At 45.3% G+C, this 16281-nt stretch overlaps 1 protein-coding gene across 3 annotated transcripts in view; it reads left to right on the forward strand.

The window, feature by feature from the left end:
- LOC117039786 (synaptic functional regulator FMR1-like) overlaps positions 1–16281 on the forward strand; it is a 200134-nt gene that overhangs the window by 65293 nt on the left and 118560 nt on the right. For all 3 annotated transcript variants that reach the window (XM_033136983.1, XM_033136982.1, XM_033136984.1), the window contains exon 5: positions 11501–11649. In XM_033136983.1, the coding sequence (XP_032992874.1) occupies positions 11501–11649 (149 nt within the window). The remainder of the gene's footprint in view (positions 1–11500; positions 11650–16281) is intronic.

A 16281-nucleotide genomic window follows, 5' to 3' on the forward strand; every position in this document is an offset into this window, starting at 1 on the left:
CGGTTGGAGGTTTGAAGAAAACAGGCAAGACCAAGGCAAAACTTAGAGCAAAGTGGCTAAGAAGCCTGACCTTTATTTGTATAAGCAAAACTGCTATAGCAGGGTCCACACCCCTCTATCCAAAGAGATGAGTGGAACCCCTCTCAGAAGGTGCTCCCAACTTTCCCCCTCCCACCTTCCATCATCACTATGTCACCTCTACATCATCAGAGGGGAGGTACGTGGGCAGTACCTGGGTGTCAGGTAGCCATCCTTCTCACCTTTTACCCATCACCTGACACCCAATAACATAAGATAATAAAGCTATTTACAGTTCCTGATCCAATCTAGTCAGGTTGATTATGATCCTCTTCCTGGCTTCCCTTCCTTTGTAGTTTTGATAGCTGCATGTCTAGCACTTGAGTGGGTGAGATGTTTCTTGGGGTGAGGTGTTTCCTGCCTACGTGACTCTATGCTTTTTGGTAAATGGCTGTCTAGTCTCCTTTTCCCTGTGCCAGACAGGATGCATGGAGATGAAAAGAGCAGCTGCTTTTAGTTGATTCCTGAGACTCTGCACAGTGTATTTTTTACAGTGACTTAGACAAGATACTATTACTTCTATATAGTAACAGTTTTAACTGCAGATCTGACATTTGAAGGGGAAACTTCATATGGCTGCAGTACCAGTGTACATGTTAGATGACATTCTTTGGCTGGAGCTTGACAAGTTATTTTGCAGACAGTTTCTGTTGCCCCAAGCCATGGGGGTGTTCTGAAGTTGGGCATATGCATAATCGCTGGGTAATTTGTCAGCTCTTTCCCCCCAACAGGAACAGCTTTGCTATAAGAATGTAACAGCTACTTGACCCAGGAAATCTATGGATTTTTCGCTGGAATGATTGTGGCCCCTTGCAGTCTCATCACCTCATGCACATTTCATCTCAATGTTTGCATCTAATGCATAAACTTGTGAATCTATTGTCAGATACCCTGCCTGGTGTCATTTCTTACACTGAATGTGTGAGGCATGTCAGTGCATTGTATCCTTCTTGCAATTGTGGCTTTTACAGGAATAAAGTACAGTTCATGATGTACAGGATTCCTTCATAGTAATATCTCATATAACATACAAGGTTGCCCCCCTCTTCACTGCATTTGGCGCAACATCTTGGCGAAGGGAGCCAATTCTACCTGGGGCTGCGAAAGCATGTGTGCACGTGTGAATGTGATCGTTCACAGCGATGCAGTGGTGTACAAAACATAGATGTAAAAAAAAAGTGTGTGTTCAGTTATACTCGCCTCTATCTGCAGCCTGCACTCATGAAGGTGATTTTGCCTAATTTGGGATTGGGAGGGTGGGATGTCTCCAATTTCAAGACCTTTCCATGATTGCAGAGGATATAATCCTCAAGAGCTGACTGGCATAATTTTTTGACTAAGACCTGGAAGACCAGGGTTCAAATCCCCATGGTGCTATGAAGCTCATTGGGTGACCATGGGCCAGCCACTCTCTGTCAGCTTAGTGATCATCTCCTCTCTTCATTTTGATTCAGTAAGAGAAAGAATAAATACTCATATTCGAAACAAAATAGAAAATTCTTTCCAGTAGCACCTTAGAGACCAACTGAGTTTGTTCTTGGTATGAGCTTTTGTGTGCATGCACACAGATCTGAAGAAGTGTGCATGCACACGAAAGCTCATACCAAGAACAAACTCAGTTGGTCTCTAAGGTGCTACTGGAAAGAATTTTCTATTTTGTTTCGACTATGGCAGACCAACACGGCTACCCACCTGTAACTAAATACTCATATGTTATTTCAGCACGTTATAAGCCACTGAAATAGAATCCAAGGTTTAAATTCAAATTTAAATGTGCTGTAGGAAGGTATTTGTGTTTAATCAACATCTGAGCTGATGCATGCAAACTGTCAATACTGATGAAACACTTGTAATTTGTTTTTAAAAGGTAATAATATTGGGATAACAGAGTTGAATGTTTTGTGGGTCCTTTTTATATTTCCATAGTTGTAATTAATAGCTTTAGTTTTTCAGACATTGTGCACCCTTTTTGAACAGGATGAAATCCCCCCACATCCATATGAATTCCTCCCAACCCTACTCAGAACTATTTTGTCATTGTTTTTAACAGTGCTTCCCCCCCCATCAACTTGTACTGAGGGGGCTGGCACCTCCTTCCTAAAGCCTTTGGGAGGTGGGATGCTTTGAGGGGGTCAGAGCATCTTCCCCACCACCTTCCCAAAGCCTGCCTGGGTTTGAGGAGGCGGCAGCAGGGCTCGGGATGCTGACAGAGTCCTGTCACCTCCTTTCCACAGCCCAGGTTAGGGAGGGAGGGAGGGGGGATGTCAGAGTGTAGGAGGCAGCAGGGCTCTAGGATGCTGACGGAGCACTGGCACCTCCTTTCCAGCCAATGTCCTTGCTGTAAATGGCTTGTTCTGTGGTTGGTATTCACATATTCATAGAATCATACAATTGTGCAGTTGGAAAGGATCCTGCGGGTCATCTAGTCCAGCCCCCTAAAATGCATGTGAATACTTAAAGAGGGCACTGCTGTATACAATCAGCTACAAAAATGAGTCCTGTTTATACTGAAAATAAAATACCTGCAATGAAAGAAATGTGATGCTGACAGATGAAGCATTTTGTATTTATCCCTTCCTATATTTTTGAAGGAACATGCAGCCAATGTACTTTAATTGCAATGGTTCAGTAGCCAGTATTTTTAAGGAAACTTGTGAAATATTTATTCTTTTATTGTTTATTCTTTTATTTTATTGTTTAGAGCCTTAAACTGCAAGCCTTTTCATGTCAACTCAGAAGTAAGTCCCACTGAGTTCAGTAGGACTTACTCTCTGGTATGTGTCTGATCGTTCTCACAATTTCCATTATTTATTATTATTATTATTAATTGCATGAAGGGGGGTGCAGGTGAAAGAAAGCCTAGTTTAGTGGAGATTCCTGCCTTGCGGGGGGTTGGGCTAGATGACTCTTGGGGTCCCTTCCAACTCTACAATTCTATGGTTCTGTGATTCTAAGTAAACATGGACTGTGTATGTATAGTTGCTAGGATCACCCCAAACTTCTGCATTTAAGATCTTATTGGGGGGAAAGTGCATTAAAGTTTGACAGAGACCAAAGTCTGCGGTGAGGGGTGCTGGGTAAGGAAGCATGGAGACAGTGGATGGTGATGGTGTGGACTTGGGATTCAAAGCAGGGTTGTATTTTTTGGGGGGGGAGCAGCAGCCCAGATAGCCATTGAATAACAGAATGGTCTGTCTCTTACCCTTGAGGACAAACAGCATGATGCAGAGCCGGGGCAGGGCGGGTGGTGGTAAAGGAGCCTGCCCTCCATCTAATCTCATGTGCACCAAATTTTTCGCAATGTGATTTGGCAGAAAAAGGTGCACATTAGACTCAAGTAAATACGATAGCTCAACACAACGGATGCTTCAAGTAGTTTCCCCAAATTCAGCTGAAATTCCTACTTATACTGGCTTCTCCAACCCCTTCAACCCCTTCATGGTAAGCATCTTTAGTACTTAGTAGTGCAGTGTTTTGCTGCTATGACCTACTTCAAACGATATGCATAGCCAGACAGCGGCAGCATTCCTGAGGAATCTTACCCAATTCCTCATGAACTATGGCCTCCAATTCAGTAATATTCTTGGGTTTGCGTGCTGCAACCGCCTTCTTCAAATCCCACCAGAGATTTTCTATAGGGTTCAAGTCAGGTGACACTGATGGCCACTGTAGAACCTTCCAGGACTTTTTCTGCCTTGGTGGAATTTGAGGTATGCTTGGGATCATTGTCCTGTTGGAAGGTCCAATGACACCCAAGCTTCAGCTTCCTCACAGATGCCATGATGTTTCCTCCTAGTATTTCCTGATATTTCAATGAATCCATCCTGCCTTCCACATACTGCATGTTTCCAGTGCCAGAGGATGCAAAGGAGCTCCAGAGCATCACCGAGCCACCACCGTGCTTCACTGTAGGCAGTGTTCTCTTCAGCGTATGCTTCATTCTTCTTCCTCCAGACATAGCGCTGATCCATGGGGCCAAAAAGTTCCAAGTTTGTTTCATCACTCCACAAAAAAGAATCCCAAAACTTATGTGGCTTATTTATGTTTTTGAGCATACTGGAGCCAACTTTTCTTGTGCTTTTGGGTCAGTAGTGGCAGGGGTGGAGAAAGGTGGGGGCGTTGGGGGAGGTCTGCCCCAGGTGCCACCCTGGAGGGGGGTGACACTTGGTGCGACGCCCAAGCCGAGCCCCCCCCCCCCCGTAAAGAAGCCCCACTCGGCGGCTTGTAAGGTTGCCACGGGAGCAGCAGCACAGATGGAATGCGCATGTACGACATCCCACACATGCGCAGTCCGTCCGTGCATCGTGACATCACGGCGCACGGACAGAGCAGCACCCCACCCCCGGGGGGGGTGCCCCCGCGTTTGCCGCTCTGGGCGGCCAAACGGCTCCGCTCGCCAGTGAGTAGTGGTGTACGTCTTGGAGTTCTGGCAAGGAAACCTTCTGCATTTAGTACGTGCCTTACTGTGCTCACTGAAACCTCAGTGCCCACTGCCACCAAGTCTTGCTGCAGCTCTTCTGCAGTCACTGAGGGTTTTTCCCAGCCTGCCTTACCTTCTTGGACCATTCTCTTGTCTTAATCATATTTCTAACATGCAGCCAAATGTAACACTCAGCAAACCCCCAAGCCAGCTCAGGTATTTCATGTGTTCCAGCTCAAGCACACCTGGTGCAACTACTGAAGTTCTTGATTAGTTGCATCAGGTGTGCTTGAGACAACACCTGTTGTATTTGTGCTGTTCTGAGGGATTCTGTTCAGGGGGTTAAATAATCTTCTTCTTTGGAGATCACTTGTGGCCGAGTAAGATTGTCTTCCATGGACGTGGCATGTCTAAGTGACTGTGGAGGCCAATTCTGGACCTGCATGTCCTTCCACAGTGGTAACAGGTTTCTTGGTAGCAGTTGATCATGGTGAGGATTTGCCAAAAGTGCCTTCCTCTGAGCACGTTTCTCCCTTTTGTCCTGAGTTCAAAAGTCTTCAAAGGCCATGACACCTTTGGTAAAGGCTGTTCTCCAATTGGAGCGCTTGTAGGCCAGTGTTTCCTAATTTTTTGTGCTTATACTGCATTTTTAAAAATAGATATGCATTGAGAGCATCTTTAATCCTCTTTCGCTGTCAACCGGTATTTCGCTTTCCATTCTTAAGTTGGGAATAGAGCACCGAACCCAAAGGGTGCTCATCAATGGCTCCTCTTCATCCTGGAGAGATGTGACTAGTGGGGTGCCACAGGGTTCTGTCTTGGGCCCAGTCTTATTCAACATCATCAATGACTTGGATGATGGGCTTGAGGGCATCCTGATCAAGTTTGCAGATGACACCAAATTAGGAGGGATGGCTAATACCCCAGAGGACAGGATCACACTTCAAAATGACCATAACAGATTAGAGAACTGGGCCAGAGCAAACAAGATGAATTTTAACAAGGAGAAATGCAAAGTACTACACTTGGGCAAAAAAATGAAACGCACAAATACAGGATGGGTGACACCTGGCTTGAGAGCAGTACATGTGAAAAGGATCTAGGAGTCTTGGTAGACCAAACTTGACATGAGTCGACAGTGTGATGCAGCAGCTAAAAAAGCCAATGCAATTCTGGGCTGCATCAATAGGAGTAGCGTCTAGATCAAGGGAGGTAATAGTACCACTATATTCTGCTCTGGTCAGAACTCACCTGGAATACTGTGTCCAGTTCTGGGCACCACAGTTCAAGAAGGATACTGACAAGCTGGAACGTGTCCAGAAGAGGGCAACCAAAATGGTCCAAGGCCTGGAAACAATGCCTTATGAGGAACGGCTTAGGGAGCTGGGTATGTTTAGCCTGGAGAAGAGAAGGTTAAGGGGTGATATGATAGCCATGTTCAAATATATAAAAGGATGTCATCTAGAGGAGGGTGAAAGGTTGTTTTCTGCTGCTCCAGAGAAGCGGACACGGGGCAATGGATTCAAACTACAAGAAAGAAGATTCCACCTAAACACTAGGAAGAACTTCCTGACAGTGAGAGCTGTTCGGCAGTGGAATTTGCTACCAAGGAGTGTGGTGGAGTCTCCTTCTTTGGAGGTCTTTAAGCAGAGGCTTGACAGCCATCTGTCAGGAATGCTTTGATGGTGTTTCCTGCTTGGCAGGGGGTTGGACTGGATGGCCCTTGTGGTCTCTTCCAACTCTATGATTCTAGTTGCTTTGGAAGACGATAATCAGGCATCTGAACCACATGACCTGTCCAACGAAGTTGATGTTGAAGAATCATTGCTTTGATACTGGTGGTCTTTGCTTCTTCCAGTACACTGACATTAGTTCACCTGTCTTCACAAGTTATATTACACGTCTATTTATGACTTTCAGAACATCAGCCCTCCCATCTCGTCTTATGGAAATCAAGGATACTCTATGGTGGTTTCATTTTCTCCGCCCAGTGAGGGTATTTAAGGATGATACAAGGAAGCAACTGATCCCCAGCAAAGAGTCAAAGCGAATGTGGACAAGGAAGTTAAGTCCAATACTAAAAATATAAACTCCCCAATGGAAGAAAAGAATCCCGTTAGTCTAGAACTACAGGATTTGAAGGAGAGACGATTGAATATAAGGACTGAGGTTTCTGTGCAAAATATAAGGACAGTAGTACCTGGGGCTCAATACTTAATAACATCCAACACCCTTTTACCCCATGGTAAGAAAACAGGGCAATTCCCTGTTTCCTCTGCAAATATTATGGAAGAAGAAGAAGAAATCTGCGCCTCCGATATTTGCACGACAACAATACCTAAAGAACTTCTTGCCATGGATAGTCTGGAGAAATCCAACACTCAACCTGGTCCTTTGTTTAATGCATTAACAATTGGTGAGAAGGATCGACCTTCCCCATCACCCTTCTGGCGAGATAGAATGGACAGTCCTCTTGAATCCGAAGTTGGTTCCTTGTTGGCCAGCGATCCTCATTTCACAGCCCACGTCTCATTAATATTCCCACAACTACAGACAGAATCAATAGCACCTCACTCTCTCCAGGAGGGAGAGAGGGATTGACAACCAGCAAGTCATCATGTGACTACCTGCCCCATTGGGATGTGGCTGATGGGGGTCTTTCTTCTAGGGATATTTACCCTATCAAATACTCACCCCTCCACTGGCCCAAAGATGATTTACTAGCGAGTTGTCACCCCCCTATTGGGGAGGCTAACATGAAGCTTGGGATCCCCACTATTGAAGGGCTAGGGAGGTATGGCGGTGGGGCTAGATATCACTACGGGTGAAGGGCTTTGAGATGCAATAATGCTCGAACCCCTTCCAATCTACGCCCCATCCCGAAGGACGAGGGTAGAGTGAGCAGGGATTATCCACCTCCGTCATTGGTGCTGTGCAATGCCAGGTCCATTGGCAATAAAACCGCCACCACGCGTGACTTCTTTGTCTCGCTGGGGGTTGACCTGGCTTGCGTGACGGAGATCTGGGTGCGGAAAGGTGAAGTAGTCGCCCTACGTGAGATAGCACCCTCAGGTTTTTCCATCCTCCACCAATCACGGACTGTGGGTCGGGGGGGAGGAGTAGCATGGTTAATCTGGGAGGGTTGCTCTTTCAGAACTCTGCCAGTACCGGCGATCTCCGGTATTGAATGTGTTGGTCTTGTGTGGGGTTCCAAGGAGAGCTTGGCTGTCTGGCTGGTGTACCGACCACCCAGCGTACCAGCAGCCACCCTGTCAGACCTGTTGGAGGTGGTGGCGGGCTGGGCCTTGGAGTTCCCAAACCTACTGGTCTTGGGAGACTTCAACGTCCATGCCGATGACACTCCCTCCTCACAGGCTCTGGACCTAGTGACCTCCATGGCGACACTAGGGCTCTCCCAGTTTGTTTTGGGCCCCACACACCAAGCAGGCCACACACTGGATTTGATCTTTGGTGCTGGCATAGATGTGATCATGCTCCCCTCTGTGGAAGTGCCATGGTCTGATCACTACTCTCTGAGAGCCAAGATTGACTTTCCGCTCCTCCCCTGCTCGGGTGGCGAGCCTATTTTGGCTCGCCCGCGAAGGCTGATGGATCCAGATAGATTCCGTCAGGCTTTGCAGGACCCTGCCCCCCCCCCGGCGACTCATTAGATGACCTTGTCGAAGACTGGAATAACCGACTCTTGACGGCCATTGATGAGATCGCACCTAAGCGCCCTCTGCGACCCCGCCGAAACCGGACCCCTTGGTTTACTGAGGAGCTCCGGAAAATGAAGCGGGAGCTCAGACGGCTAGAGCAAGTATGGCAGCGTGCTCGCAACGGAGCCTCAAGAACATCTTATAGGATGCTTATGAAAACCTATGAGATGGCAATGAAGGCGGCAAAGAAGTCTTACTTCTCAGCTTCCATTGCATCCACTAGCTCTCGCCCAGCACAACTCTTTAGAATAATTAGGTCTTTAACAACCCTTGAGGAACAACCAAATTTAAATACAAATTTGACTCACAGCTGTGAGGCATTTGCGAGCTTTTTTGCGGAGAAAGTCTTGCTGCTCCACCGTGACCTCCCTGCCAATTTGGATACAATAATGGAACTGGAGGCCCCTCGACTGTCCTCGGGTCCAGTATTGGACCACTTCGATCGGATACTCCCTGCCGATGTAGACAGATTTCTCCGAGCTGGAAGGCCCACCATTTGCCCCCTTGACCCGTGCCCGTCTTGGCTGATTAGAGCGTGTCCAGACGAGGTACGGGCCCCCCTGGGTGAGATCATAAATTTGTCCCTTGGCATGGGGACTTTCCCACAGGAATTGAAGGAGGCAGTGGTGCGTCTGCTCTTAAAGAAAACATCCTTAGATCCTTTAGATCTATCCAATTACCGCCCAGTTTCGAATCTTCCGTACCTGGGTAAGGTAATTGAGAGAGCGGTTGCTGAACAGCTTAGCGGATTTCTGGATGAAACATTGGCTCTGGATCCATTTCAGTCCGGCTTCCGCCCTGGTTATGGGACCGAGACAGCTTTGGTGGCGCTAACAGACGATCTCCGTAGACAGCTGGATCGAGGCGGTTCGGGCCTGCTGATTCTTTTAGATTTGTCAGCAGCCTTCGATATGGTTGACCACGATCTTTTGGACCACCGCCTTGCCGATGTGGGGATTCAGGGCACAGTCCGACAATGGCTGCGCTCCTTTATCTCAGGTCGGGGACAGAGAGTGGCGCTAGGGATGGAGTTGTCGCCGCGACACTCCTTGGTGTGTGGAGTTCCGCAGGGCACAATCCTTTCCCCGATGCTTTTTAATATCTTTATGCGCCCTCTTGCTCAGATTGTCCGGAGTTTCGGGCTGGGCTGTCATCAATATGCTGATGACACCCAGCTTTATCTGTTGATGGACGGCCACCCTGACTCGGTCCCGGACACACTGGCCAGGTGCTTGGAGGCTGTGGCTGCATGGATGCGTGGGAGCCGGTTGAAGTTAAACTCTTCGAAGACAGAGGTCCTCTGGCTGGGTTGGGACGACATGGGGTTGGGAGGCCAACTCCCATCTCTTGCAGGGGCCCAATTAGTGCCAGCGCCTTCTGTCAAGAGTTTGGGTGTAACCTTCGATGCCTCTCTTTCCATGGAGGCACAGGTTGCAGCCACAGCAAAGGTGACATTTTTCCATCTCCGCCGTATTAAGCAGTTGGCCCCCTACCTCTCTCGCCCTGATCTGGCCACAGTGATCCATGCGACGGTCACCTCCAGACTTGATTATTGTAACTCGCTCTACGCGGGGCTGCCCCTAAAGCTGACCCAGAAATTCCAGCGGGTGCAGAATGCCGCGGCGAGGCTCCTTACCGGGTCTTTGCCGTGGGACCACATTCATCCAGTGCTTTACCAGCTGCACTGGCTCCCGGTGGAGTACAGGGTCAGGTTTAAGGTGCTAGTTTTGACCTTTAAAGCCCTATGCGGCTTAGGACCCTCGTACCTAAGGGACCGCCTCTCCTGTTATGTCCCATGTAGGACCTTAAGGTCCACAAATAACAATCTTTTGGAGGTCCCGAGCAACAAAGATGCTAGGTTGGCCTCAACTAGGGCCAGGGCCTTCTCAGTATTGGCCCCGACTTGGTGGAACAGTCTATCACAAGAGACCAGGGCCCTGCGGGATTTGGCATCTTTCCGCAGGGCCTGCAAGATGGAGCTGTTCCACCTGGCCTTTGGGTTGGTTTCTGTTTAATATTTAGGCTTCATTCTTTTATTGGTGGGTTATTGAAATTGAGACTGCAGTTTTAATATTGAATTTTTAAATTTGTATTTTAATCTGTTATTTTAAATTGATTGTATTTGTTTTTTGCTGTGATTTTAATTGGTGTTAGCCGCCCTGAGCCCGGTTTTTTTGGCTGGGAAGGGTGGGGTATAAATAAAATTTTTATTATTTTTTTATTATTATTATTACCGTATATACCCGAATATAAGCCGACCCGAATATAAACCTGAGGCACCTAATTTTCCCACAAAAACCTGGGAAAGCTTATTGACTCGAGTATAAGCCAGTTCACCTTTGCCGCTCTGGAGGAGGAGGAGGAGGAACGAGCAGCCCGAAAGCAGCCCTTTGGGCTGCTCCTTCCTCTTCCTCCTTTGCCAAGTTTGCATTTATGCGAGCAGCTCAGGAATGGAATAAGCTGCCTGGGGAGAGTAAAGAACCGCTGTTCTTGTACGCTTCTTAAGGAATGGTTGACTGGGGAGAGCGGGTGGCGACACGAGCGGAGAGAAAGGGCTTCTTTCTCGCCACCCCCCACCGCCCGCCTCACTCAAGTATAAGCCGAGGGCAGCTTTTTCAGCACAAAAAATGTGCTGAAAAACTAGGCTTATACTCCAGTATATACAGTATATATAATTATTATTTTTGAGATACTGTTGATGGAATCTTTCGAGGAGTTGGAGATGGTGTTTATAAGTGGTCCACGTTTCACAAGCGTTGGTAGTACAGTAGCTTTGTAAACAAGCATTTTGGTTTCCCTGCAAATGTTCCGGTCCTCAAACACTCTGCACTTCAATCAGGAGAAAGCTGCACTCACAGAGCTAAGACAGTGCTGGATTTTGGCATCAATGTCTGCCCTTGTGGAAAGATAACTGCCCAGGTAGGAAAAGTGATAAACATTCTGTTCAGGGGGTTAAATAATAGTGAGACTGGAGAAACCGGTATAAGTTGCAATTTCAACTGAATTGGGGGAAACCACTTGAAGTATTTGTTGTGTTGAGCTATTTCAATTGCTTTTGTTTGATTTGCTCATTGCAAATAGCTGAAAGTCTGTAAATTTTGATAGTAAAATTGATTTGCAATGGGGGTTGAATAATTTTGATTTCAACTGTAAGTTTATATACTGAAGCAAAAAAAAAAGTTTATCCCAAAAGTAAAATACAGACCCCCTTCAGAGTACACTTGTAGCATACATCACTTCTCAGTTTAACAATGTCTGAGACAATTTTGTCCTTTTTAATTAGTTTTATGTAATAGAATATGCAGCCTGTGATGCTACCTACAATGAAATTGTCACAATTGAGCGCCTAAGATCTGCAAATCCCAACAAACCTACAACAAAGGATACATTTCATAAGATCAAACTTGATGTGCCAGAAGATTTAAGGCAAATGTGAGTATAGAGGTCCTTTATAAATAATTTTAATCCATTTTCTTAAGTTTGTAATACCATTTGAAATGTTTGCATCCCATTAAAGTTTTTGTTGTTTTTGTTGGGATACCATTGATGGAAGTTGCCAAAATATCCAAAACATAGAAAACCTTCCAAAGTGGGCTCCCGTGACAAGAACAGAAATTGAGAACCTTATAGCCCAACTAAAACAGGAGAAGATTTAATTCCTGCTGAGGCCATCAAAACCACCTTGGATTTTTGAACTCCTATCCTGGCTTCACTATTCACCTGCATTGATACATATCCCCAAAGTTGGGGGGCTTTCAATCATTGTCCCAATATATAAAAAAGGAAGAATGATGATCCAGCTACCGTATTTTTCGCTCCATAAGACACACTTTTTTCCTCCTAAAAAGTAAGGGGAAATGTCTGCGTGTCTTATGGAGTGAATGCATGGTCCCTGGAGCTGAATTCCCCAGGGACCAAAAGAAGACCGAGCTTTTTCTTTTACAAAGAGAGAAGGGGGTGTCGAAAGGCTGCCGCTTTACAGCTGATCAGCAAGAGATCAGGGAGAGAGATAAGGTTGTTGGCTCCCTTTCTGCAGAGGAGGCTGTTGGTTTCCCTAGCGACATGTGACTGGCTGATTAGATTTATCTGTCTGGAAACTGTAGAAAGGGCTTTGAGCTGATCCTTTTGCAAATGTGTCTTTTCTCTTTTGCAAAAGCAGCAGCACAGCAACTTTGAGCTGATCCTTTTGCAAATGGGTCTTTTCTCCTTTGCAAAAGCAGCAGCACAGCAACTTTGAGCTGACCGTTTTGCAAATGGGTCTTTTCTCCTTTGCAAAAGCAGCAGCACAGCAACTTTGAGCTGATCCTTTTGCAAATGGGGCTTTTCTTCTTCCAAAAGAAGATGCACAACTTTGAACTGATCCTCAAAAAGGGGGGCTTTCCCCCTTTCCTCCTCAAAAAAACTAGGTGCGTCTTATGGAGCGAAAAATACAGCACTTATAGGCCAATCAGCCGCCTCAGCGTGATTAGTAAATTGTATGCAATGGAAATTTCAGGGCTGGCTGGAACAGGAAAACATACTTGCAGAGGAACAAGCTGGATTTAAGGAAGGCTGTTCTACCATTCACCAGTGTTTAGTACTCAAATGTCTAATCGAGAAATACTCCTCTCATAGCACATTTTCCCTTTATGCTTTCTTTATTGACTTTAAAGCAGCCTTTGACACCATATTTAACTTCTATTATTAATGATATGGTACCTTATCTGCATAATGTGAACTTTCCACTCGCTGGATCATCACCTTGTCATGGTGAGTGGGCTTGCACATTCCTATTACCCTTGTGAGCGAAGCTGTTGGGAATCTCGTACTCCCAGCAGGGTCACCCAAGGCAGTAAGGTCAAAGGGAAGAAGCTAGACAAAACATGATCCAAGAAGTTCTCAATGGCAGAACAGGTGGATGATAACAAGCGGTATGTTACAACAGCTGTGAAGGCGAATGAAGGCTGCAGCAGATAAGAATCTACTGGTTTGTCGTGATTACTTCATGGCATCGGAACAGAGCCCTACTGCGAAGACTGTGCGTTGGTTAGCGTGCACTGATCCACACACATAAAACAAATTAACGCACAGGCATCTTCCAAAAACCCAACCCAAACCCCAAAAGTCCCATGGCGATCAGCAAATGGTAATGGGGGCAGGATCGTGAAATCTGGAAGCCCCTAGTTATGTTTTTTTTTTAAATAAAGAATTTATTGGTATTTCCACACAAAACAACAAATAAAAAGCATACATACTAGATAAAATACAAACACACTACAAAATACAAATAACAATCAAATAAAACTAATACATACCTAATACCCCACAGGAACACACCAATATAATTATTTTAACCTTATTTCAAATCTTACTTAGGGGACTTCCTCACGTTCTCTCTTCTGCGTTCAGTTCAAATTTACTTTAGTAACTTTGTAACTATTTTAACACTCATTAACAATTATTCTTAATCCTGATCTAACATTTTATCTTATCTCTATCAACTTATTCATAACCATAATATCTAATATAAAAAATCACAATCTTGTTGTTGTTGTTCAGTCGTTCAGTCGTGTCCGACTCTTCGTGACCCCATGGACCAGAGCACGCCAGGCACGCCTATCCTTCACTGCCTCCCGCAGTTTGGCCAAACTCATGTTAGTAGCTTCGAGAATACTGTCCAACCATCTCATCCTTTGTCGTCCCCTTCTCCTTGTGCCCTCCATCTTTCCCAACATCAGGGTCTTTTCCAGGGAGTCTTCTCTTCTCATGAGGTGGCCAAAGTACTGGAGCCTCAACTTCAGGATCTGTCCTTCTAGTGAGCACTCAGGGCTGATTTCCTTGAGAATGGATAGGTTTGATCTTCTTGCAGTCCATGGGACTCTCAAGAGTCTCCTCCAGCACCATAATTCAAAAGCATCAATTCTTCGGCGATCAGCCTTCTTGATGGTCCAGCTCTCACTTCCGTACATTACTACTGGGAAAACCATAGCTTTAACTATACGGACCTTTGTCGGCAAGGTGATGTCTTTGCTTTTTAAGATGCTGTCTAGGTTTGTCATTGCTTTTCTCCCAAGAAGCAGGCGTCTTCTAATTTCGTGACTGCTGTCACCATCTGCAGTGATCATGGAACCCAAGAAAGTGAAATCTCTCACTGCCTCCATTTCTTCCCCTTCTATTTGCCAGGAGGTGATGGTACCAGTGGCCATGATCTTAGTTTTTTTGATGTTGAGCTTCAGACCATATTTTGCGCTTTCCTCTTTCACCTTCATTAAAAGGTTCTTCAATTCCTCCTCACTTTCTGCCATCAAGGTTGTATCATCAGCATATCTGAGGTTGTTGATATTTTTTCCGGCAATCTTAATTCCGGTTTGGGATTCATCCAGCCCAGCCTTTCGCATGATGAATTCTGCATATAAGTTAAATAAGCAGGGAGACAATATACAGCCTTGTCGTACTCCTTTCCCAATTTTGAACCAATCAGTTATTCCATATCCAGTTCTAACTGTAGCTTCTTGTCCCACATACAGATTTCTCAGGAGACGGATGAGGTGATCAGGCACTCCCATTTCTTTAAGAACTTTCCATAGTTTGCTGTGGTCGACACAGTCAAATGCTTTTGCGTAGTCAATGAAGCAGAAGTAGATGTTTTTCTGGAACTCTCTAGCTTTCTCCATAATCCAGCGCATGTTTGCAATTTGGTCTCTGGTTCCTCTGCCCCTTCGAAATCCAGCTTGCACTTCTGGGAGTTCTCGGTCCACGTACTGCTTAAGCCTGCCTTGTAGAATTTTAAGCATAACCTTGCTAGCGTGTGAAATGAGTGCAATTGTGCGGTAGTTAGAGCATTCTTTGGCACTGCCCTTCTTTGGGATTGGGATGTAAACTGATCTTCTCCAATCCTCTGGCCACTGCTGAGTTTTCCAAACTTGTTGGCATATTGAGTGTAGCACCTTAACAGCATCATCTTTTAGGATTTTAAATAGTTCAGCTGGAATATCATCACTTCCACTGGCCTTGTTGTTAGCAAGGCTTTCTAAGGCCCATTTGACTTCACTCTCCAGGATGTCTGGCTCAAGGTCAGCAACCACACTACCTGGGGTGTATGAGACCTCTATATCTTTCTGGTATAGTTCCTCTGTGTATTCTTGCCACCTCTTCTTGATGTCTTCTGCTTCTGTTAGGTCCTTTCCACTTTTGTCCTTAATTGTGGTAATCTTTGTACGAAATGTTCCTTTCATATCTCCAATTTTCTTGAACAGATCTCTGGTTTTTCCCATTCTGTTATTTTCCTCTATTTCTTTGCATTGCTCATTTAGAAAGGCCCTCTTTTAACCTAACATTGTACAGCTGTCGCCTATTATGTTCACTGATTTCACTTCAAATGTCCAACTTTTCACGTTGTTTCAAATATTCTTTAAATTTCTTCCACTCTTCCTGCACCTTCTCCTCCCTCTGGTCTCGGAGTTTCGCGGTCAGTTCTGCGAGTTCCATGTAATCAATTAACTTCATCTGCCAATCTTCTACTGTTGGGAGCTCTTCACCTTTCCAGTTTTTAGCAATCAAAATCCTAGCAGCTGTTGTGGCATACATAAAGAAAAAACTATCTTTTCTGGGTATCTCATGGTTGGTTATGCCCAACAGGAAGGCCTCTGGTTTCTTAGTAAAAGTGTTTTTCAACATTTTTTAAAGTTCATTGTAAATTTTCTCCCAGAAGTCCTTAATCTTTTGGCACGTCCACCACATGTGATAGAAGGTACCTTCTGCTTTTTTACATTTCCAACATTCATTGCTCAATCCTTGATACATCTTAGCTAATTTAACTGGTGTTAAGTACCATCTATATATCATTTTCATAATATTCTCTCTTAAAACATTGCATGCAGTAAATTTGATACCTTCCCTCCACAGCTTCTCCCAATCCTCTAACATGATATTATGTCCCACATCTTTTGCCCATTCAATCATTACAGATTTAACCATTTCATCTTTTGTATGCCACTCTAGCAACAAATTGTACATTCTGGAAAGGTTTTTAGAGTTCGGTTCAATTAGTTCTGTTTCCAACTTAGATTTCTCTAATTGAAAGCC

The sequence above is a fragment of the Lacerta agilis genome, chromosome W (genome assembly GCF_009819535.1).
Source record: "Lacerta agilis isolate rLacAgi1 chromosome W, rLacAgi1.pri, whole genome shotgun sequence".
NCBI classification, from domain to species: Eukaryota; Metazoa; Chordata; class Lepidosauria; order Squamata; family Lacertidae; genus Lacerta; species Lacerta agilis.